The sequence below is a fragment of the Zonotrichia leucophrys genome, chromosome 1A, assembly GCF_028769735.1.
Source record: "Zonotrichia leucophrys gambelii isolate GWCS_2022_RI chromosome 1A, RI_Zleu_2.0, whole genome shotgun sequence".
Taxonomy (NCBI): domain Eukaryota; kingdom Metazoa; phylum Chordata; class Aves; order Passeriformes; family Passerellidae; genus Zonotrichia; species Zonotrichia leucophrys.
In genome coordinates, this window is record NC_088170.1 from 71,547,827 (window position 1) to 71,571,930 (window position 24,104).

A 24,104-nucleotide genomic window follows, 5' to 3' on the forward strand; every position below is an offset into this window, starting at 1 on the left:
TTATGATTGAGGCATCAGTGTGTGAACAGCAGATTTAAGAATTAAGTATAATTTTTATTAATAGGAGTGTGTTCAGGTGGAGAGAAGATTTAAGAATAAAATATAATTATTATTAACATGAATGTGTTCAGGTGGAGAGGATTCAAGAAAAATTATTATTGAGGCATCAGTGTGTTTAGATGGAGAGCAGATTTGAAAATAAAGTATAACTATATATATAAATATATTATAATATTATATATAATAAAGTACAATTATGATTGAGGCATCAGTGTGTGAACAGGAGATTTAAGAGTAAAGTATAAAGTATAATTTTTATTAATAGGAGTGTGTTCGGTGACAAGGGTTCAAGAATAATTATGATTGAGGCATCAGTGTGTTCAGGTGGAGAGAAGATTCAAGAATAAAATATAATTATTATTAACATGAATGTATTCAAGTGGAGAGGATTCAAGAATAATTATTATTGAGGCATCAGTGTGTTTAGATGGAGAGCAGATTTGAAAATAAAGTATAAATATATATATAAATATATTATAATATTATATATATAATATATAATAAAGTACAATTGTGATTGAGGCATCAGAGTGTGAGCAGCAGATTTAAGAATAAAGTATAATTTTTATTAATAGGAGTGTGTTCTGGTGGAGAGAAGATTTAAGAATAATTATTATTGAGGCATCAGTGTGTTTAGGTGGAGAGAAGATTTAAAAATAAAATATAATTATTATTAACATGAATGTATTCAAGTGGAGAGGATTCAAGAATAATTATTATTGAGGCATCAGTGTGTATAGATGGAGAGCAGATTTGAAAATTAAGTATAACTATATATAAAAAATATAATATTATATATAATAAATAAATATATATAATAAAGTACAATTATGATTGAGGCATCAGTGTGTGAACAGCAGATTTAAGAATTAAGTATAATTTTTATTAATAGGAGTGTGTTCAGGTGGAGAGAAGATTTAAGAATAATTATGATGGAGACATCAGTGTGTTCAGGTGAAGGGCAAATTTAAGAATTAAGTATAATTATTAATATGGGTGTGTTCAGGTGGAGAGAAGATTTAAGAATAATTATGATGGAGCCATCAGTGTGTTCATGAGAAGAGTAAATTTAAGAAAAATTTTGACTTCTGCTGTTTGCATAAACGTGCCTGAGAATCTTGTTGTTTCCAGAACCAGCCTTTGAGGGTTTGCTCCTCACAGCTGCCTTTTACTTTTCCATCAGCTGTATATTTTCATGGCCTTTTTTTCCTTCAAGCAAAATTCTCCAGCTCAGCCCCAGGTTGCTGGGCCAGTAAATCCCTGTTTCTGCTCCTGCACAGGTTGGTGGCATCCACGGGAGCCAGGCTGGATCCCAGCAGGCTCCTCCAGCTCTTGGCAACCCATCCCCTCTTCCCAAAGGCTCACTTCTGTGTCCTCAGCAAATTCCCAGATTTGCTCAGCAAGCCTGGGGTGAGTTTCACTCTTATTTCTTTTTTATTTCTTTTATTTCTGGGTTGTTTTTTTTTTTAACACATTCCTGCAGTGTCCCCCAAGCCTCTCTCTGTGGTGTTTCTTGTCACCAAATGGATTTGGAGGAATTGTGGAGCTCTGTTTGGATGGGGTTTGGTTCCTCAGCTGGAAGGAATGATCCCTGAATCCCACAGAAAGGGGTTTGGGAACAGGCAGCACTCACCATGCCCTGGGGTCTCAGGCCCACATTTCTGGGCACCCCAGGTTTTCCTTCGTGCCATTCCCATAAATTTGGATGGATAAAACTGGACAGGATGCACATGTGGGATGTGCTCCTCCCTTTGTCACCCATCCTGAAACTTGTCTGAGGTCACTGTGCCCTCCTGTGTCCCAAACTCCTCCCTCTGGGTGTTATTTGGGATCATTTGGGCTGGCAGTGATGCCTCAGGTTTGGCTTTTCTATTTTATATTCTGTGCTGCTTTAGTGTGTGGGCTCCATATTCAGGGATGGTGAGCTGTGTGCACAGAGCAGGGAGACAAAACAATTCCTGCTCCAGCTGGGCACCAAGGACAAATTGTCACTGTCATATTTTCTGAAAAATCCCTTCACCAGGATTTCTTCTCCTGGGAAGCTGAGAAGCCTCAGAGAAAAAGGAAAACAATATTATCTCATTTGCTTCTCCTGTGTTTTGCTGCTTTGGGATGTGGTTGGAGATTGTTTATCCAACAGGTGATTTTTCATTGGTTTCATCTGAATTGTTTTGACTTAATGACCAACCACAGTCAGGCTGTGTCAGGGCTCTGGATGGAGTCACAAGTTTACATTATTATCTTTTAGCCTTCTGTCTGTATCCTTCCTGTATTCTTTAGTATAGTTTAGTATAGCATTCTATAATATAATATCACAATATAATAAATTATCCTTCTGAGAAGATGGAGTCAGATTCATCATTTCCTCCTTCACCCTGGGCACCCAGCAAATACCACAACAAATGCCCCAAATCCCAGCCCAGGAGCACAAACCCCAAACAAGCAGGGTGGGACTGCCTGGGCTGAAGCTGGGATGGGACAATGAACTGCAAGGGGCAAATGGAGCAGAACTGATCCCAGGGAGAGACCCCGGGAGCGCTCGTGCATTTTGGGGCCGTTTTGGGTCATCTTGGGTGCAGCCCTGGCTGGGCTCTGGTGCTGCCCAAGGTGCACCCATGGATCCTTTCCATAAATCCCTGCTTTATTCTGGAACTCTGCCCAGCCTCTCTCCTAGCTCAGCCCTCACAAGGGATCAATTTAGGATGTAACAGCTCCTCACTGAATTTTTCCAGCTCCTAGTGAGATTTCCCTGAAAGCTCCAAGCTGTTTGCTGTGTTTCCCTTGTCCTTGGCCAGGCAGAGAAGATGTGGGCCATGTTTGCTGTCATGGTGCTGTTCTCTGATGGCGTTGGGGACATCCAGAGGCTGCTGCAATGTTTCCGGAGCCCCCGCTCGGAGCTGGCCCTGCTGGAGGTCACCGAGGTGCTGCACTGCATGGCCACGCTGCTGCTGGCCATGAGGAACAGGAGCATCCCCATCTCCAACAGGTCAGCAGCTTCCCATTCCAGCCCTGGGTGCTGCAATCCAGCCTTGGGCACTCCAGGCTTCAGGGGCAGCCCCAGCTGCTCTGGGAATCCCTTCCCAAAATCCCAGCCCAGGCTCCCTCTCCAGGGAATTGGGAAGGAACTGGAGTGGAAAATGCAAATATCCAGGAATTAGATGGAAGCTGTGAGTTCTAAGGGACTGGAGGACAGGGAAAGGCTCATCCTGAGGGAAGCTGGGATGTTAATGATTGATTCTGCAGGAAATGTGGCAGGTCAAAATCCAGGCATTTGAGAATTCCCATCTCCCTGGAATTTCCATCTCCCCGGAAAAAAAGTGGGAATTCCTGCTGGGAATAAGGAGGAGATGTGTCCTGCAGGAATTGCCTGATTGCTGTTTGCAGTAATTAATGAGTCTGAGGGTCCAAATCTTGGTGAGAGACACAAAATCTGTCCTGGAGGGCTGGAAGAAAGGAACAAAACTGCCCCAAAAGTGGGAAAACCCTGCTGGAGAATCCAGGTTAATTTTAAACCTGGATTAAATTAAATTTTATTTTAAATTTAAATTTTAAAGTTGTTGTCAACACAGTTAAACCCAAAGGATCTCTTTTCCCTCTGCAGTGAAAACCACCAAGAATTATTTTCAGTTAAAAACCTCCCTTAAAACCATTCTAAACCAAAAATTTCCTCTCTTTAAAATCCCAAATCAGCCCCAAATTTACTCTGAGCTGCCCCAGCTCTGTTGGTAATTGGGGCTCAGGAGAGCAGAATTATCCCCTGGACTCTGATCCCAGCTCGTGCTGCCATGGAAAACCCTGGAATACAAAACAGGCAGGGCAGAATTATTTAAAGAACATTTTAAATTATTCATCATTTCCTGCAGAGCTTGAGGCTTTTTTTTGTTTTAATTATCCAAGGTATTGGTGGTGTTTTAAGTGGTTGCAGAGGTTTAATTTGTTATTAATTTTATTTATTTATTTATTTATTTTATGTACATTATCAATATTAACTATATAATATATAGTATATAGTTAATTATTATATATTTATAAATATATAATATTAAAAAATATATAATTTATATATATAAATAATATATATTTATATATAAATATAATATATATTATATTTATATAGTTAATATATAAATATAGTTACAGTATAACTATGTATAGGTATATATAGTATAACTATATATATGGTATATATATAGTATATATAATATATATACTTATATTTATATATATATTTTTTATATAAAGATATATTTCTATATTTATATTTATATATATTCATTTATATATTTATATATTATATATAAGTATATTTATATAAAAGTACATTTATATATTTATATAAATATACTTATTTATTTTATATATTTATATATGTATATATATTATTATATATATTATTTTATATTTTTAAAAATTTTTAATATATTATTTTTATATATTATTTATATATAATATATGCAGGTATATTTATATATACTTATATATAATATATATTATATTTATATAATTTTATAACTATATATAGTTACATATAGTATAACTATATATGGTATATATATAGTATATATATAATATATACTATATATATAATTCTATATATATAATTTTATAATATATAAAAATATATATATATAATTTTATGTATAGTTTTAACTATATATTTATAATTTTATATATACTATATTTATATAATTTTCTATAATTTATATAATACATATATATATAATTTTACTATATAAATAATTTTATTATATATATAATTTTATACATAAAATTATTATTTATTAACTATTTCCCATTTCTCAGTAATTCCTGTTTCATCCTTTATTTTTTCCAGGCTTCACTACAATATTTTCTACTGTTTGTATCTGATGGAAAACGCCTCTGGAATTGTGCAGCCTCCGCAAGAGGGAAGGATGGATTCGTGTCCCAGGTGATCCAAGCAGTGCATGCTGAGCAATTCCATGGAGAGAGGGGCAAAAATCCCAAATATTCCACAGCAGGAATATCCCAATTATTCCACATATCCATTAATCCAATATCCCAAATATTCCACAGCAGGAATATCCCAATTATTCCACATATCCAATAATCCAATATCCCAAATATTCCACAGCAGGAATATCCCAGTTATTCCACATATCCAATAATCCAATATCCCAAATATTCCACAGCAGGAATATCCCGATTATTCCACATATCCAATAATCCAATATCCCAAATATTCCACAGCAGGAATATCCCAATTATTCCACATATCCATTAATCCAATATCCCAAATATTCCACAGCAGGAATATCCCAATTATTCCACATATCCAATAATCCAATATCCCAAATATTCCACAGCAGGAATATCCCAATTATTCCACATATCCATTCATCCAATATCCCAAATATTCCACAGCAGGAATATCCCAATTATTCCACATATCCATTCATCCAATATCCCAAATATTCCACAGCAGGAATATCCCAATTATTCCACATATCCATTAATCCAATATCCCAAATATTCCACAGCAGGAATATCCCAATTATTCCACATATCCATTAATCCAATATCCCAAATATTCCACAGCAGGAATATCCCAATTATTCCACATATCCAATAATCCAATATCCCAAATATTCCACAGCAGGAATATCCCAATTATTCCACATATCCATTAATCCAATATCCCAAATATTCCACAGCAGGAATATCCCATTATTCCACATATCCATAATCCAATATCCCAATATTCCACAGCAGGAATATCCATTATTCCACATATCCAATAATCCAATATCCCAAATATTCCACAGCAGGAATATCCCGATTATTCCACATATCCATAATCCAATATCCCAAATATTCCACAGCAGGAATATCCCGATTATTCCACATATCCATTAATCCAATATCCCAAATATTCCACAGCAGGATATCCATTATTCACATATCCATTAATCAATATCCCAAATATTCCACAGCAGGAATATCCATTATTCCACATATCCATATAATCCAATATCCCAATATTCCACAGCAGGAATATCCATTATTCCACATACATAATCCAATATCCAATATTCCAGCAGGAATATCCCAATTATTCACATATCCATAATCCAATATCCAAAATTCCACAGCAGGAATATCCCAATTATTCCACATATCCATTAATCCAATATCCCAAATATTCCACAGCAGGAATATCCCAATTATTCACATAAATATCCAAATTAATCCAATATCCCATAATATATCCACAGCAGGAATATCCCAATTATTCCACATATCCATAATCCAATATCCCAAATATTCCACAGCAGGAATATCCCATTATTCCACATATCCATATCAATTTAAATCCAATTATTCCCATAATAATATCCAAATAAATTCACGAGAATATCAATTATTCACATATCATATCAATATCCAATATTCCACGCAGAATATCCAATATTCACATATCCATAATCAATATCCCAAATATTCCACAGCAGGAATATCCCAATTATTCCACATATCCAATTAATCCAATATCCAAATATTCCACAGCAGGAATATCCCAATTATTCCACATATCCATTAATCCAATATCCCAAATATTCCACAGCAGGAATATCCCAATTATTCCACATATCCAATAATCCAATATCCCAAATATTCCACAGCAGGAATATCCCAATTATTCCACATATCCAATAATCCAATATCCCAAATATTCCACAGCAGGAATATCCCAGTTATTCCACATATCCAATAATCCAATATCCCAAATATTCCACAGCAGGAATATCCCAATTATTCCACATATCCATTAATCCAATATCCCAATTATTCCACATATCCATTAATCCAATATCCCAAATATTCCACAGCAGGAATATCCCAATTATTCCACATATCCATTAATCCAATATCCCAATTATTCCACATATCCATTAATCCAATATCCCAAATATTCCACAGCAGGAATATCCCGATTATTCCACATATCCATTAATCCAATATCCCAAATATTCCACAGCAGGAATATCCCAATTATTCCACATATCCATTAATCCAATATCCCAAATATTCCACAGCAGGAATATCCCAGTTATTCCACATATCCAATAATCCAATATCCCAAATATTCCACAGCAGGAATATCCCAATTATTCCACATATCCATTAATCCAATATCCCAAATATTCCACAGCAGGAAAAGGTGGAGCTGAATCAGTGGCACAGCTGATCCTGCTGCTCACCACCCTCCCATGAATTCTCAGGGAAAATCAGGATTGGGGCCTTGGATCTGTAAAATTGGAATTGCTGGGTTTAAATTTGCTCCTGGGTCCGTCTGTTGGAATTGTGGAAAAATTTGGAATCATGGAATGGTTTGGAATCTTCCAGTGAGTCAGAGTGTGTCAGTACAGGAATTCTCAAATTCTCAGCATCCAGAGCTCCAACACATTCCCAGCTTTCCCAATAAATAAGGAATTAATTGATAAGGAATTGATAAGGAATTTCCCACCTCCCTGGCCTGTGGAGATCCAGGCTGGGTTCCCTTTCTGCTGCTGGATTGAATAATTTAATTCCTTATCCTCACCTGGAGAAAGGGAATGGGATAAATCCATCTGGTTTTAATGAGCTTGAGGTGCCAAATCCATTCTTAAAGCACAGCTTGGTCCCTCAAAATATGGATAATATGGATAAATATGGATATTTTCCTTTGTTTGTGTGTGATGTTTTCCTATATTCCCTAAAAAAATCTTCCCCAAGACTTTTTATTTTATCTGCACTATTTCCTTACTCTGTGCTTTTCTCCTTTTCCCAATAATCAAGTTGGGATGGGATCAATCAATCCCCTGATTTCCCTAATTAATTTAGGGAATTGATTGATTTCTTTAAAGTGGGATGGTTTGTTTTGGGGATTTTTAAAGGATTAATAATTCCTTCCCCGCTTGTTGATTGGAATTTTTTTTCCCTGTTTTTAGTGGACGGGCTGATGTCAGACTGACCCATGAACAGCAGAGGATTCTGAGTCACAAAATTGAGCCTGGCCAAACAGTGAAAATAATGGCATTTGCAGGTAAGAGCCCAAAATGTTGGAAAAATCCCTGGAGAATTCCCAATCTGCTCCTTCCCTCCCTGATCCCTCTGTCTGAGGGATTGAGGGATCCCAAGGGATCTGGGATAACAAATTGAAGGGAAAACCTGCCAAAAATGGGGGCAGAATAAAAACAGGGGAGAGAGGAGTGGGGAAATGTGGAACAGCCCTACAGATCCCGGGTTTGGGAAAGGAGGAAGAGGAGATGCTCCAGGTGCTGGAGGAGAGATTTCCCTGGAACCCCTGGAGGAACAATTCCTGAAGGACTGAGCCCGTGGAAAGGGAGCAGTTCCTGAAGGATTGACCCCATGGAAAAGGGATCCAGGCTGGAGCAGTTCCTGAAGTTCCTGAAGGACTGAAAACATGAAAAGGGGCTCGTGCTGGAGCAGTTCCTGAAGGATTAATGCCATGGAAAAGGAGCAGTTCCTGAAGGATTGACCCCATGGAAAAGGAGCAGTTCCTGAAGGACTGACCCTATGGATAAAGGGAGCAGTTCCTGAAGGATTGACCCCATGGAAATGGAGCAGTTCCTGAAGGACTGAGCCCATGGATAAAGGGAGCAGTTCCTGAAGGATTGACCCCATGGAAAGGGAGCAGTTCCTGAAGGACTGAGCCCATGGAAAAGGAGCAGTTCCTGAAGGACTGAGCCCATGGAAAGGGAGCAGTTCCTGAAGGATTGAGCCCATGGAAAGGGAGCAGTTCCTGAAGGATTAACCCCATGGATAAAGGGAACAGTTCCTGAAGGATTGACCCCATGGAAAGGGAGCAGTTCCTGAAGGACTGAGCACATGGATAAAGGGAGCAGTTCCTGAAGGACTGAAAACATGAAAAGGGCTCATGCTGGAGCAGTTCCTGAAGGATTAATGCCATGGAAAAGGGAGCAGTTCCTGAAGGACTGACCCCATGGATAAAGGGAGCAGTTCCTGAAGGACTGAGCCCATGGAAAGGGAGCAGTTCCTGAAGGATTGACCCCATGGAAAGGGAGCAGTTCCTGAAGGACTGACCCCATGGAAAAGGAGCAGTTCCTGAAGGATTGACCCCATGGAAATGGAGCAGTTCCTGAAGGACTGAGCCCATGGATAAAGGGATCCAGGCTGGAGCAGTTCCTGAAGTTCCTGAAGGACTGAAAACATGAAAAGGGGCTCGTGCTGGAGCAGTTCCTGAAGGACTGACCCCATGGATAAAGGGAGCAGTTCCTGAAGGATTGACCCCATGGAAATGGAGCAGTTCCTGAAGGATTGACCCCATGGAAAAGGGATCCAGGCTGGAGCAGTTCCTGAAGGATTAATCCCATGGAAAACAGAGCAGTTCCTGAAGGATTGAGCCCATGGAAAACAGAGCAGTTCCAAAAGGACTGACACATGGATAAAGGGAGTAGTTCCTGAAGGATTGACCCCATGGAAAGGGAGCAGTTCCTGAAGGATTGACCCCATGGATAAAGGGAGCAGTTCCTGAAGGATTAATCCCATGGAAAAGGGAGCAGTTCCTGAAGGATTGAGCCCATGGAAAAGGAGCAGTTCCTGAAGGATTGACCCCATGGAAAAGGAGCAGTTCCTGAAGGATTGACCCCATGGAAAAGGGAGCAGTTCCTGAAGGACTGACCCCATGGATAAAGGGATGCAGGCTGGTGTAATTCCTGAAGGACTGACCCCATGGAAATGGAGCAGTTCCTGAAGGACTGAACCCCATGGAAAAAGGAGCAGTTCCTGAAGGACTGACCCCATGGAAAGGGAGTGGTTCCTGAAGGATTAATCCCATGGAAAACAGAGCAGTTCCAAAAGGACTGACACATGGAAAAGGGAGCAGTTCCTGAAGGACTGAGCCCATGGAAAAGGAGCAGTTCCTGAAGGATTGACCCCATGGATAAAGGGAGCAGTTCCTGAAGGATTGACCCCATGGAAAAGGGATCCAGGCTGGAGCAGTTCCTGAAGGACTGAGCCCATGGATAAAGGGAGCAGTTCCTGAAGGATTGACCCCATGGAAAAGGGAGCAGTTCCTGAAGGACTGAAAACATGGAAAACAGAGCAGTTCCAAAAAGACTGACACATGGAAAAGGGAGCAGTTCCTGAAGGACTGACCCCATGGATAAAGGGATCCAGGCTGGAGCAGTTCCTGAAGGATTGACCCCATGGAAAGGGAGCAGTTCCTGAAGGATTAATCCCATGGATAAAGGGAGCAGTTCCTGAAGGATTGACCCCATGGAAAGGGAGCAGTTCCTGAAGGATTAATCCCATGGAAAACAGAGCAGTTCCAAAAGGACTGACACATGGATAAAGGGAGCAGTTCCTGAAGGACTGACCCCATGGAAAAGGGATCCAGGCTGGAGCAGTTCCTGAAGGACTGACCCCATGGAAATGGAGCAGTTCCTGAAGGACTGACCCCATGGATAAAGGGAGCAGTTCCTGAAGGACTGAGCACATGGATAAAGGGAGCAGTTCCTGAAGGATTGACCCCATGGAAAACTGAGCAGTTCCTGAAGGACTGACACATGGAAAGGGAGCAGTTCCTGAAGGACTGACCCCATGGATAAAGGGACCCACACTGGAGTGAGCAGTTCCTAAAGCTGTGCCAGGGAAGGTTTAGGTTGGAATTGGGACAATTGAATTGGGACAATTCCTCCATGCAAGGCTTACCCAGCCCTGGCAGGGGTGCAGTCCCCATTCCTGGAGGGATTTCAAAACCCTGTGGATGTGGCACCTGGGGACATGGATGGCCCTGGAAATGCTGGGAATGGTTGATGCCAACCCAAATAATTCCCTGTTTCTCTGAAACCAGGAGTGAAGTGCAATATTGGAGTTGGGACAGCAGGGAGAGGAAGGTGTAAAAAAAAAAAAAAAAATTAAAATATATGGAATAATTCATTCCTGGCTGTGGATATTTTATTCCTTATTTTTTATTTTATTCCCTGTTTTCCTCTCCTCTCCAGGCACAGGGAAAACCTCGACCTTGGTGAAGTACGCGGAGAAATTCTCGGAGCTGAAATTCCTTTACCTGGCTTTTAACAAAGCTGTGGCAGAGAAGGGGAAGATGGTTTTCCCAAGGAATGTCACCTGCAAGACCTTCCACTCCTTGGCTTTCGGAAGCGTTGGGAGACGGTGAGTTTGGAATTCCAATCCCTTGGTGGAAGCAGGGAAAGGACGAGGAAGTGGAAGTGGTTTTGAGGGGGAACCTCCAGGATTTGAGGCAGCACAAATAACGGGGGGAAATTTATCATTGGTGGCTTCCAGATGGATGCAGTGGGATGCTCCAGGGATTTCAGCATCCATGGGAGCACCCCAAAGCCAAGGAATGGTTTGGGAGGTGGAAATCCCAAATTTCCCACTGGAATGCTCCGAGTGCTGCTTTTCCTGAGGATCAGTTCCTTTTCCAGAGGATCAATTTCCTTATTCTGAGCTGTTTTCGTGATCCAATTTCTGTCCAATTCTGGCACATCTAAGCTGGGGGTACCAAGGAAAATGAGCCATGACCTGGAAAACCAGGAAAATCCCAATCCCTGGCTCTGCAAACACTCTGGAATTCCAGGGATGAGCTCAATTCTCCATCTCTAAAATGTATAAAATCAACCCATTTGTGCTTCCATCAGCACAAATTGTGCCGATTTAAAGATACTCCAATATTTGAATGAATTGGGATATAAAGCCCAGCTTTTTCCAGGGATAGTGCACCAAAAAAAAAAAGGGATTTCTGTGTGTTTTAACTTCTTTTTTGTCTTTTTTCTCCTGTCTTTTTTTTTCCTGTCTTTTTTTTCCCTGACCATTTTTTTCCTGTCTTTTATTTTTCCCTGTCTTTTTCTTTTCCTGTCTCTTTTTTTCCTGTCTCTTTTTCTTTTCCTGTCTCTTTTTTTCCTGTCTCTTTCTTTTCCTTTTTCTTTTCCTGTCTTTTTCTTTTCCTGTCTCTTTTTTTTCCTGTCTTTTTCTTTTCTTGTCTTTTTCTTTTCCTGTCTTTTTCTTTTCCTTTTTCTTTTCCTGTCTCTTTTTTTCCTGTCTTTTTCTTTCCCTGTCTTTTTCTGTTCCTGTCTTTTTTTTTCCCTGACCATTTTTTTCCTGTCTTTTATTTTTCCCTGTCTTTTTCTTTCCCTGTCTTTTTCTTTTCCTGTCTCTTTTTTTTCTCTCTTTTTTTCCTGTCTCTTTTTTTTTCCTGTCTTTTTCTTTTCCTGTCTTTTTCTTTTCCTGTCTTTTATTTTTCTGTCTTTCTCTTTCCCTGTCTTTTTCTTTTCCTGTCTCGTTTTTTTCCTGTCTCTTTTTTTTCCCTATCTTTTTCTTTTCCTGTCTTTTTTTTCCTGTCTTTTTCTTTCCCTGTCTTTTTCTTTTCCTTTTTCTGTTCCTGTCTTTTTTTTTCCCTGACCATTTTTTTCCTGTCTTTTTTTTTTCCGTCTTTTTCTTTTCCTGTCTTTTATTTTTCCCTGTCTTTTTCTTTTCCTGTCTTTTTCTTTTCCTTTTTCTTTTCCTGTCTTTTTTTTTCCTGTCTCGTTTTTTTCCTGTCTCTTTTTTTCCCTTTTTCTTTTCCTGTCTTTTATTTTTCCCTGTCTTTTTCTTTTCCTGTCTCTTTTTTTTCCTGTCTTTTTCTTTTCCTGTCTTTTTTTTTTCCTGTCTTTTTCTTTTCCTGTCTTTTTCTTTTCCTGTCTTTTTCTTTTCCTGTCTCGTTTTTTTCCTGTCTCTTTTTTTTCCCTATCTTTTTCTTTTCCTGTCTTTTTCTTTTCCTTTTTCTTTTCCTGTCTTTTTCTTTTCCTGTCTTTTTTCCTGTTGCTTTTTTATCCTTTTTTTTTTTTTCCTTTTTTTGTCTTTTTTTTTTTTTTTTTTGTCCCTCCGGCACAGCTACAAAGACAAAGGCAAGCTGAACTTCTCCAAGATGTCAGTTTATTCCATCAGCTTCCTCCTGCGGAACAGGGAGGGCCAGTCCCTGTTTGTGAGAGGGAAAACGGTGTCCCAGACCTTGGGCAGCTTCTTCTCCTCCTCAGATGAGGAGATCTCCGAGGAGCACGTGCCCCTGTGGTTCAAAAACACCCATGGGAACATGGAGCAAGTCAGCCCCCAGGAAAAGAGGGTGAGGTTTTGGGGATGGAGCCTCTGGAATTGGCTGAGGTTTCATGGATGGGCTTTTGGGGAGGTCTGGGATGGTGGGAAATGTCCCTGCTCGTGGGTGGTGGGGTGGCTTTGAGGTGTCTTCCAAGCCAAAGCATTCCGTGATTTTGTAAAATAATTCATGCTCATCCCCCTTCTCAGAATGTTGGTTGGAAGAGATCTTCCCGTGTTCGGCTGAAATTTGGGATTGGGGAATCCTTCAGTCAAGAGTTGGGGGTCAATCCTGAGCTTTGGAAGGAATCAGAGGCTGGTGCAACATTGCAAAGGAATTGGGATGAAAATCAAAAGGTTGGGATGAAAGTCAAAAGATTGGGAGGAGGAAGAATCAAAAGGCTGGGAGGAGAAATCAAAGATTTGGAGGCGAAGGATGAGAATCAAAAGATTGGGATGAGAATCAAAAGATTGGGATGAAAATCAGGAGGAAGAATCAAAGAGTGGGAGGAAGAATCAAAGAGTGGGAGGAGGAGGAATCAAAAGGTTGGGATGAGAATCAAAAGGTTGGGATGAGAATCAAAAGATTGGGATGAAAATCAGGAGGAAGAATCAAAGATTGGGAGGAGGAAGAATCAAAAGGCTGGGAGGAGAAATCAAAGATTTGGAGGCGAAGGATGAGAATCAAAAGATTGGGATGAGAATCAAAAGATTGGGATGAGAATCAAAAGATTAGGATGAAAATCAGGAGGAAGAATCAAAGATTGGGAGGAAGAATCAAAAGATTGGGAGGAGGAAGAATCAAAAGATTGGGAGGAGGAAGAATCAAAAGATTGGGAGGAGAAAGAATCAAAAGGCTGGGAGGAGAAATCAAAGATTGGGAGGAAGAGGAATCAAAAGGCTGGGATGAAGATCAAAAGATTGGGATGAGAATCAAAAGATTGGGATGAAAATCAGGAGGAAGAACCAAAGATTGGGAGGAAGAATCAAAGATTGGGAGGAGGAAGAATCAAAAGATTGGGAGGAGAAATCAAAGATTTGGAGGCGAAGGATGAGAATCAAAAGATTGGGATGAGAATCAAAAGATTGGGATGAAAATCAGGAGGAAGAATCAAAGATTGGGAGGAAGAATCAAAGATTGGGAGGAAGAGGAATCAAAAGGTTGGGATGAAGATCAAAAGACTCGGAGGAGGAATCAAAGATTGGGAGAAGAAATCAAAGACTGGGCTGAAAATCAAAAGATTGGGAGGAGGAATCCAAAGGTTGGGAGGAGAAATCCAAGATTGGGAGGAAGATGATGATTGGGAAAAAAAGGCATAATCCCTGTTTTCCCTAAAAAATACTTCCAGCCAATCTCCTCACCAAATCCTTGTGGATCTGAGGAGCTGCTTGGGATGGGGAAAAAGCATCTGGGGCTTTTTGGGAATGGCTTTGAGGCCCTTTCCAGCCCAAACCATTCCATAATTTTATTTTTATCCACGATTTTATCCCAATCCATCTATTTTCTCATATCAGATCAATGTGGAGGAAGCCAGAGAGATTTGGCACAACATGAAGAAGCTGGATGGAGATGTAGAGAAGAAATACAAGATGACTTGTGATGGTAAAAGAGATGGAAAATCCCTTGGGAAAAAGGGATTTGGAGGTGGAAAAATCAATGGATTTATTATTCCTGCTTCTTCTGGCTGAGCATCCAGAAGGAGAAAATCCTTTTTTTTCCTGCCAATGGCTCACCAGGGAATATCCCTCTGGCTCCAGTTTTCTTTTTATATATATTCATAAAATACATAAAATGAATTTCTGCTCCCACTAGGATAAAAATGTGCAGATTTTAAGGGTATTCCCATTTTTTAATGGCTAAAAATCAAGCCCAAAATTTGGAAGTTGCTTCCAGCACATCCTTTCTTGTCAATAGTGCTGGAGATAACTGGGAAAAACCTTTTTACTGGAATTTTTGGTGGGCATTAAGAAACTTGAAATCATCAAATTTGGGCTGCCAAGGGAGACAGAGATTTTTTTGTAACCCTTCCAAATATGGAAATTCCAAACAGGAAGCGAAGCCAGAAATGTCCCAAAAAAAAAAAAAAAAAAAGGGAAAAGGGGGATTTGTTTTAAAGATCCTATTGGATCTTCCCTGTCCTTGAAATTCCTGATTTTTTCCCTCAGGATATTTGAAACTCTGGCAGCTCAGCAAGCCCCAGCTCTCGGGATACGATGCCATTTTTGTGGATGAAGCCCAGGATTGCACTCCAGGTGAGTTATTCCAGGAGCTCCATGTGCTCGGGAATGTGGTGGAAGTATCTCACCCTAAATACTTGGAATTTTAACTAATTTTTCCCTCAGGTTTGATGTTTAAACTGAGCTTTTTCTTGGCTTTGAATTGGAGCAGGTTCTTCCCTCATGATCCCAACTGAATTTGGAACAGGTTCTTCCAAATTGAGCTTTATGTTGAGTTTGGAGCAGGTTCTTCCCTCATGGTCCAAACTGAACTTTTCCTTGGATTTGGACCCTCATGATCCCAACTGAGCTTTTCCTTGGGTTTGGAGCAGGTTCTTCCCTCATGATCCCAACTGAGCTTTTCCTTGGATTTGGAGCAGGTTCTTCCTTCATGATCCAATTTTTTTCCCCTCACAGCCATCGTGGATATTGTGCAATCCCAAAACTGTGGGAAAATCCTGGTGGGAGACCCCCACCAGCAGAGGTTCTTCCCTCATGATCCCAACTGAGCTTTTCCTTGGATTTGGATTGGAGCAGGTTCTTCCCTCATGATCCAAACTGAGCTTTTCCTTGGATTTGGACCCTCATGATCCCAACTGAGCTTTTCCTTGGGTTTGGAGCAGGTTCTTCCCTCATGATCCCAACTGAGCTTTTCCTTGGGTTTGGAGCAGGTTCTTCCCTCATGATCCAAACTGAGCTTTTCCTTGGCTTTGGAGCAGGTTCTTCCCTCATGATCCCAACTGGGTTTTTCCTTGGCTTTGGATTGGAGCAGGTTCTTCCCTCATGATCCAAACTGAATTTGGAACAGGTTCTTCCAAATTGAGCTTTATGTTGAGTTTGGAGCAGGTTCTTCCTTCATGATCCAATTTTTTCCCCTCACGGCCATTGTGGATATCGTGCAATCCCAAAAATGAGGGAAAATCATGGTGGGAGATCCTCCCCCTCAGCAGTTCTTCCCTCATGATCCAAACTGAGCTTTTCCTTGGCTTTGGAGCAGGTTCTTCCTTCATGATCCAATTTTTTTCCCCTCACAGCCATCATGGATATTGTGCAATCCCAAAACTGTGGGAAAATCCTGGTGGGAGACCCTCACCAGCAGAGGTTCTTCCCTCGTGATCCACACTGAGCTTTTCCTTGGGTTTGGACCCTCATGATCTCAACTGAGATTTTCCTTAGGTTTGGATTGGAGCAGGTTCTTCCCTCATGATCCAAGCTGGATTTGGAACAGGTTCTTCCAAATTGAGCTTTATGTTGAGTTTGGAGCAGGTTCTTCCCTCATGATCCCAACTGAGCTCTGAGCTTTTCCGTGGGTTTGGAGCAGGTTCTTCCCTCATGATCCCAACTGAGCTTTCCCTTGGATTTGGACCCTCATGATCCAAACTGAGCTTTTCCTTGGGTTTGGAGCAGGTTCTTCCCTCATGATCCAAACTGAATTTGGAACAGGTTCTTCCAAATTGAGCTTTATGTTGAGTTTGGAGCAGGTTCTTCCCTCATGATCCCAACTGAGCTTTTCCTTGTATTTGGATTGGAGCAGGTTCTTCCCTCATGATCCAAACTGAATTTGGAACAGGTTCTTCCAAATTGAGCTTTATGTTGAGTTTGGAGCAGGTTCTTCCCTCATGATCCCAACTGAGCTTTTCCTTGGGTTTGGATTGGAGCAGGTTCTTCCCTCATGGTCCAAACTGAACTTTTCCTTGGATTTGGACCCTCATGATCCCAACTGAGCTTTTCCTTGGATTTGGAGCAGGTTCTTCCCTCATGATCCAAACTGAATTTGGAACAGGTTCTTCCAAATTGAGCTTTCCCTTGGCTTTGGAGCAGGTTCTTCCTTCATGATCCAATTTTTTCCCCTCACAGCCATCGTGGATATTGTGCAATCCCAAAACTGTGGGAAAATCCTGGTGGGAGACCCTCACCAGCAGATCTACACCTTCAGGGGGGCTGTCAACACCCTGTACCTGGTGCCTCACACCCACGTGTACTACCTGACCCAGGTAAGGGGCAGCGTTTTCCATGGATAAATCCCAGATCCATGGAAAACTTGGCACTGTGGAGGGTTTGCTTTTCCCTGGATTGCTGGGAATCTGGCAGTTGTGGAGGGATCCCATCCTGTAGGTGGGAAAGCGGGAGTTGGGATTGAGGCCTTGCTGCAGGGAAATTCCTCTTTTTTGAGGGGATCACATCTGGAATGCTGGATCCAGCTGCCAGGATTTCTGGGAGTATTTTGGGAATTTTGGTGCCTTTTCCAGGAAAAAGAATTGTCCAGGAGGTTGGTGGTAATGGCATCATTTGGATTTAACAATGACCAGGATTTCCAGGAATATTTTGGAGGGATTTTATTGCTTTTTCAAAGAGGGAAGTTCTCCAGAAGGTCCTAAGAATAACCAAGATTGCCAGGAATGTTTTGGAGGGATTTTGGTACCTTTGACGTGGAAAAAATTGTGGGGAATCCCATAATTCCATACAGATAGAATTTGAGAGATCCCAAGAATGATTGTGGTTTTCCTGCTGATCCCGGGGTTTTTCCAGAGTTTCAGGTTCGGCCCCGAGATCGCCTACGTGGGAGCCACGATCCTGGATGTGTGCAAAGGGATCCGCAGCAAAACCCTGCTGGGAGGGAGGCAAAGGGGTGAGGAATTCAGTCGGGAATCATTCATTCCCTATTATTAAATTTACAATAAAATAGAAATAATTAATTAATAGCAAAATATAAAATCATAACATATGAAATTACATTAATCATTAATTTGAAATAGTGATTAATTTCCAAAAATAAATTCATAATAAAAGATAAAGTTACATTTAGTAATAAAATATAATAAAACTAGTAAATTATTAATTAAATATTAGTAATACTCATTAATAATTAACCAGGAATTCCAGCTGGGAGTGGCTGTGGGTAACTGGGAGTGGGAATGGGTAACTGGGAATGGGAATGGCTGTGGGTAACTGGGAATGGCCGTGGGTAACTGGGAATGGCTGTGGGTAACTGGGAATGGGAATGGCTGTGGGTAACTGGGAATGGCCGTGGGTAACTGGGAATGGGAATGGCTGTGGGTAACTGGGAATGGCTGTGGGTAACTGGGAATGGCCGTGGGTAACTGGGAATGGGAATGGCTGTGGGTAACTGGGAGTGGCCATGGGTAACTGGGAATGCTGTGTTTAACTGGGAATTCCACCTGGGAATGCAGTGTTTAACTGGGAATTTTTCTGGGAATGCTATGGTTAACTGGGAATTCCAGCATGGAATGCAGTGTTTAACTGGGAATTCCAGCTGGGAATGCTGTGTTTAACTGGGAATGCAGTGTTTAACTGGGAATTCCAGCATGGAATGCAGTGTTTAACTGGGAATTCCAGCTGGGAATGCTGGTTTAACTGGGAATGCAGTGTTTAACTGGGAATTCCAGCTGGGAATGGTGGTTTAACTGGGAATTCCTCCCTCAGGGGACGTGAGGGGGGCCCGGCAGGGGAAGATGGCGCTGCTGTCCCGCAGCAACTGGAACGTGTTTGAGGACGCCGTGGAATTCTCTGGGAGAGACCCCCCGGCCAAAATCCACGTCATTGGGGTGAGGGGCACTGCACCCAGTAAAATCCCAAGGATTTCAAGGAATATTCCAGGAAAAAAAAGGAATTTTTTGTGCCCAGGGGTTGCCGTTATTCTCCAACCCTCGCAGGCCTCATCCCATTTTAAGGCTTCTTTGTGCAGGCCTCAATCCATTTTTAGGATCATTTGTCCCATTTTTATCAGGGATGGGGCAAGGAAAAAGGGGATGGACAGTTGGAACAAGTTATTCCAAGGATTTAAATGAATATTCCAGGAAAAAGCAGGAATTTTTGGAAAAAATAGCAGAAATTTTTTGTGGCCAGGGATGATATTCAGAGCTGTTATTCCCCGAGCCTTGCAGGCCTCATCCTATTTTGGGGATAATTTTTCACATTTTTATCAGGGATGGGGCAAGGAAAGAGGGATGGACAGTTGGAACAAGTTATTCTGAGGTTTTAAATAAATATTCCAGGAAAAAGCAGGAATTTTTTGTGGTCAGGGATGATATTTGGAGCTGTTCCTCTCCAACCCTCACAGGCCTTGTCCCGTTTTGAGGCTTCTTTGTGCAGGCCTCAATTTTTAGGATCATTTGTCCCATTTTTGAGGGATGGGGCAGGGAAAGAGGGATGGACACCTGGAACAAGTTATTCCAAGGATTTAAATGAATATTCCAGAAAAAAGCAGGAATTTTCAGGAAAAAGGAGGATTTTTTTTGTGGCCAGGAATGTTATTTAGAGCTGTTATTCCCCAGGCCTTGCAGGCCTCATCCTATTTTGGGGATAATTTTTTTACATTTTTTTGAGGGATGGGGCAAGGAAAAGAGGGATAGACACCTGGAACAAGTTATTCCAAGGATTTCAATAAATATTCCAGGAAAAAGCAGGAATTTTTGGAAAAAATAGCAGGAATTTTTTGTGGCCAGGGATGATATTCAGAGCTGTTCCTCTTCAACCCTTGCAGGCCTCATCCCATTTTTAGGATCATTTTTCACATTTTTTTGAGGGATGGGGCAAGGAAAAGAGCAGGAATAAAGAATTCCAAGGTTTTCAATGAATATTCCAGGAAAAAGCAGGAATTTTTGGAAAAAATAGCAGGAATTTTTTGTGGCCAGAAATGATATTTGGAGCTGTCATTGTCCAAGCCTTGCAGGCCTCATCCCATTTTCAGGATAATATTTCCCATTTTCAGGATAATTTTTCCCATTTTTATCAGGGATGGGGCAGGAGAACAACAAAATTGGTGGAATTTGGAGAGGTTTGGAATCTGATTTTTGGGAATTTTAGGCTGATATTTCAAATTTTCCATCTTTTTTCCCACCCAAATTCCAATTCAAGGAGGGGTTGAAGTGCTCAGGATTGAAAATCTTCTGGCAATTTGGAATAAATCAAATTTATAAATACAAGAAATTCATTCTTTTTATTTTATGTTATTTTATTTTTAACATCTTGTTCATAAATAATTTTTATAAGTAAAATAAATACATAAATAAAGCATATAAATATCTATAAAATAATAAAAATATATTAATAAATACATACAAAAATACATAAATAAAATTTGGTTTATAAATAAATTTTATAAATAAAATAAATACATAAATAAAGCATATAAATATCTATAAAATAATAAAAATATATTAATAAATACATACAAAAAATACATAAATAAAATTTGGTTTATAAATAAATTTTATAAATAAAATAAATACATAAATAAAGCATATAAATATATATAAAATAATAAAAATATATTAATACATACAAAAATAATACAAAAATAAAAAATTTGGTTTATAAATTAATTTTATAAATATATTTTTCTTTCTTTTAGGGATTGGAGAGATTTGGCTTGAGTAAAATTTATGATATTTGGAAGCTCAGCCTGCCTGCAGATGTCAGGAAAAACTGTGAGTATTCCCTTATCTTTATTTTTCCAGGATTTTATAATAATAATAATAATAATAATAATAATAATAATAATAATAATAATATAATTTCTATATTATATATAATTTTATATGATACATTATAGATATTGTATAATTATATATTCTATTTTAATAATTAACCCTGGCTACTTTTATATTTCCTAATTAATTTTTTGGTTGAAACCTCATTTTTTTAATGGTTTTATCATGGGCTGAGCTATTTTGGCTGCTTAATTCCAGAAATCTTAATTTCAATTTTTTAAAATTTATTTTTACCCTTCCCTGGATTGTTTTGGGTGTAAAGCTCCATTTTTAAAATTTCCTTTAAAATATGGAATAAAATTCAGGAAAAAATCTTGGATTTCCTTTCAAAAATAGAATAAAATTCGGGATAAAATTCAGGATTTCCTTTAAAATATGGAATCAAATCCAAGATTTCTTTTAAAATATGGAATAAAATTCAGGATAAAAATTTGGGATTTCCTTTAAATTCAGGATTTTCCTTTAGAGTATGGAGTAAAATTCAGGATTTCCTTTAAAATATGGAATAAAATATGGAATAAAATTCAGGATTTCCTTTATATTCAGGATAAAATTCAGATTAAAATATCAGAATTTCCTTTAAAATATAGAATAAAATCCATGAAAAAATTCAGGACAAAATTCAGGATTTCTTTTAAAATACGGAATAAAATTAAGGATAAAATTCAGGATTTCCTTTAAAATATGGAGTAAAATTCAGGTTAAAAATTCAGGATTTCCTTAAAAATATGGAATAAAATTCAGGATGAAATTCAGGATTTCCTTTAAAATATGGGATAAAATTCAGGTTAAAAATTCAGAATTTCCTTTAAAGTTCAGGAAAAAATTCAGGATAAAAATCATCCCTTTAAAATCTAGGAACAGCAGATGAGATTTTTAATGGAGACAACAAAAATTCCCCAATTTTCCACAAATATCTGATTACCTGAATAAAATTCCCACTTTTTTTTGGCGAGTTGAACTGCTTGGAAAATTCCTTCAGCAGCTGGAAAACAACGGGAATCGATACAGGACGGGAAAATCTTAGTGCAAATTATAAAAATTCAAATATCTTAATTTTTTATTTATTATCATTTATTCATATTATTTTATGGAATTAAAAATTAAAATACATGAAATATATTAAAATGAAAAAATTAATATATTTCATATATTAAATTAATAAATCATTATAATTATAATAATTATAAATACATAATAGATATTTTTATATATATATTCATATATTTTATATATATTTATATATTTTATATATTTATTTATATATAATTATATATAAGTATATAATAACATAATTATATTTATTATATAATTATATTTATTATATAATTATATAATTGTGAATATATATTTATATATATAATTTTTATATATATCTTATATATATTTATTTATATATTTTAATATATAATTATATATAAATATATTTTAATATAATTATATTTATTATATAATTATATTTATTATATAATAATATAATTATGAATATATATTTTTATATAATTTTTATATTTTTAATATATATTTTTATATATATATATTGATATCTAATTATATATAAATATGTTATAATATAATAATATTTATTCTATAATTATATTTTTTACATCATTATATAATTAAGGATATTTATTAAATATAATTTCTATATATTGTTAGCATATTTATTTATATATTTTTATATAATTATATATAAATATATTTTAATAAAATTATATTTATTATATAATCATATTTATTATTATATAATTATATGTATTATATAATTATATTTATTATGTAATAATATAATTATTAAAAATATAATAAATAAATTAATTAAAAATTAAAAAATTAAAAAATTTTAAAAAATTAAAATCTATGAAATAATTCCCTTTTCCGTGGCAGCCCACCTGGAGATCGAGGACCCCTTCATCCGGCGCTGGGCCGAGGCCGAGGGCCTGCCGGGGCTCCGGGAGTACGCGGCGCGCGTGGAGGACCGCGAGCTGGAGGTGAAGATCTCCATCGTGGAGAAGCACCGGGAGCGCATCCCGGAGCTGGTGAGCAGGATCAGAGCCAACCACGTGGCCCAGGAGGGGCTGGCAGGTGAGGCCACGGCCCAGGAGAAACTGGGATGGGTTTGCATGCTGGGAAAAGGATCGGGTGGTTTGGTAAGGAGAGCGGAGGTGGAGCGGGAGGGTTTGGGGTTGGAATGTTTCTGCTCTGGAGGCAGCTTGGAGAGCTGGGAATGTTCCCTGGAGCAGGGAGGGATCCAGGGAGAGCTGGGAATGTTCCCCTGGAGCAGGGAGGGATCCAGGAGAGCTGGGAATGTTCCCTGGAGCAGGGAGGGATCCAGGCAGAGCTGGGAATGTTCCCTGGAGCAGGGAAGGCTCCAGGGAGAGCTGGGAATGTTCCCTGGAGCAGGGAGGGATCCAGGGAGAGCTGGGAATGTTCCCTGGAGCAGGGAGGGATCCAGGAGAGCTGGGAATGTTCCCTGGAGCAGGGAGGGATCCAGGAGAGCTGGGAATGTTCCCTGGAGCAGGGAGGGATCCAGGAGAGCTGGGAATGTTCCCTGGAGCAGGGAGGGATCCAGGGAGAGCTTCCAGCACATTCCAGGGGCTCCAGGAGAGCTGCAGAGGGACTGGGGACAAGGCCTGCAGGGACAGCACCCAGGGAATGGCTCCCACTGCCAGAGGGCAGCCATGGGTGGCATCTTGGCAATGAGCAATTCCTGCCTGGGCTGGCATTGCCAGAGCAGCTGGGGCTGCCCCTGATCCCTGCAGTGCCCAAGGTTGGACACTGGGATAGTGGAAAGTGGAGCCCTTCCCATTTAGGATTCCTGTTGAAATTTGGGGAAAGAAAATTCCTCAGATATTGAGGATTCCTGTTTGGGAATGTGGCTGGAGCTTGGGATGCCAACCAGGATTTTCCCTTGGTACAAATTCCCTTTATCCACCCTGATTCCCCACAGAGGAGCTTTGCTCCTGATTTAACTCTGGGAGAAGGGGAGTGGATGCAGAATGAAATAAAACAAAAATTGCCATTATTTTTGCCAAGACTGACCCTTTTTCCTTGTTTTTCCCAGATTTTCTCATCGGCACCGTGCACCAAGCCAAGGGCCTGGAGTTCGACACCGTTTGTGTCGCGGATGATTTTGTGCAAATCCCTTCTGTCACTGCGGCCTCCCTGGGGAGAATGAACATTGCCCTTGGTGAGGGAGACACCAAAAAGGGGGAAAGG

The 24,104-nt window shown here is 39.3% G+C and overlaps 1 protein-coding gene across 1 annotated transcript in view; it reads left to right on the plus strand.

The window, feature by feature from the left end:
• The window catches only part of FBH1 (F-box DNA helicase 1), a 34,631-nt gene that overhangs the window by 6,712 nt on the left and 3,815 nt on the right, over window positions 1–24,104 (plus strand). Inside the window, 14 exon segments of the mRNA XM_064703100.1 lie at window positions 1,341–1,470; window positions 2,856–3,046; window positions 4,895–4,990; window positions 8,031–8,125; window positions 11,070–11,238; window positions 12,958–13,186; window positions 14,671–14,758; window positions 15,322–15,408; window positions 17,230–17,366; window positions 17,902–18,001; window positions 18,817–18,938; window positions 20,747–20,822; window positions 22,773–22,970; window positions 23,950–24,075. Coding sequence (XP_064559170.1) covers window positions 1,341–1,470; window positions 2,856–3,046; window positions 4,895–4,990; window positions 8,031–8,125; window positions 11,070–11,238; window positions 12,958–13,186; window positions 14,671–14,758; window positions 15,322–15,408; window positions 17,230–17,366; window positions 17,902–18,001; window positions 18,817–18,938; window positions 20,747–20,822; window positions 22,773–22,970; window positions 23,950–24,075 — 1,844 coding nt within the window.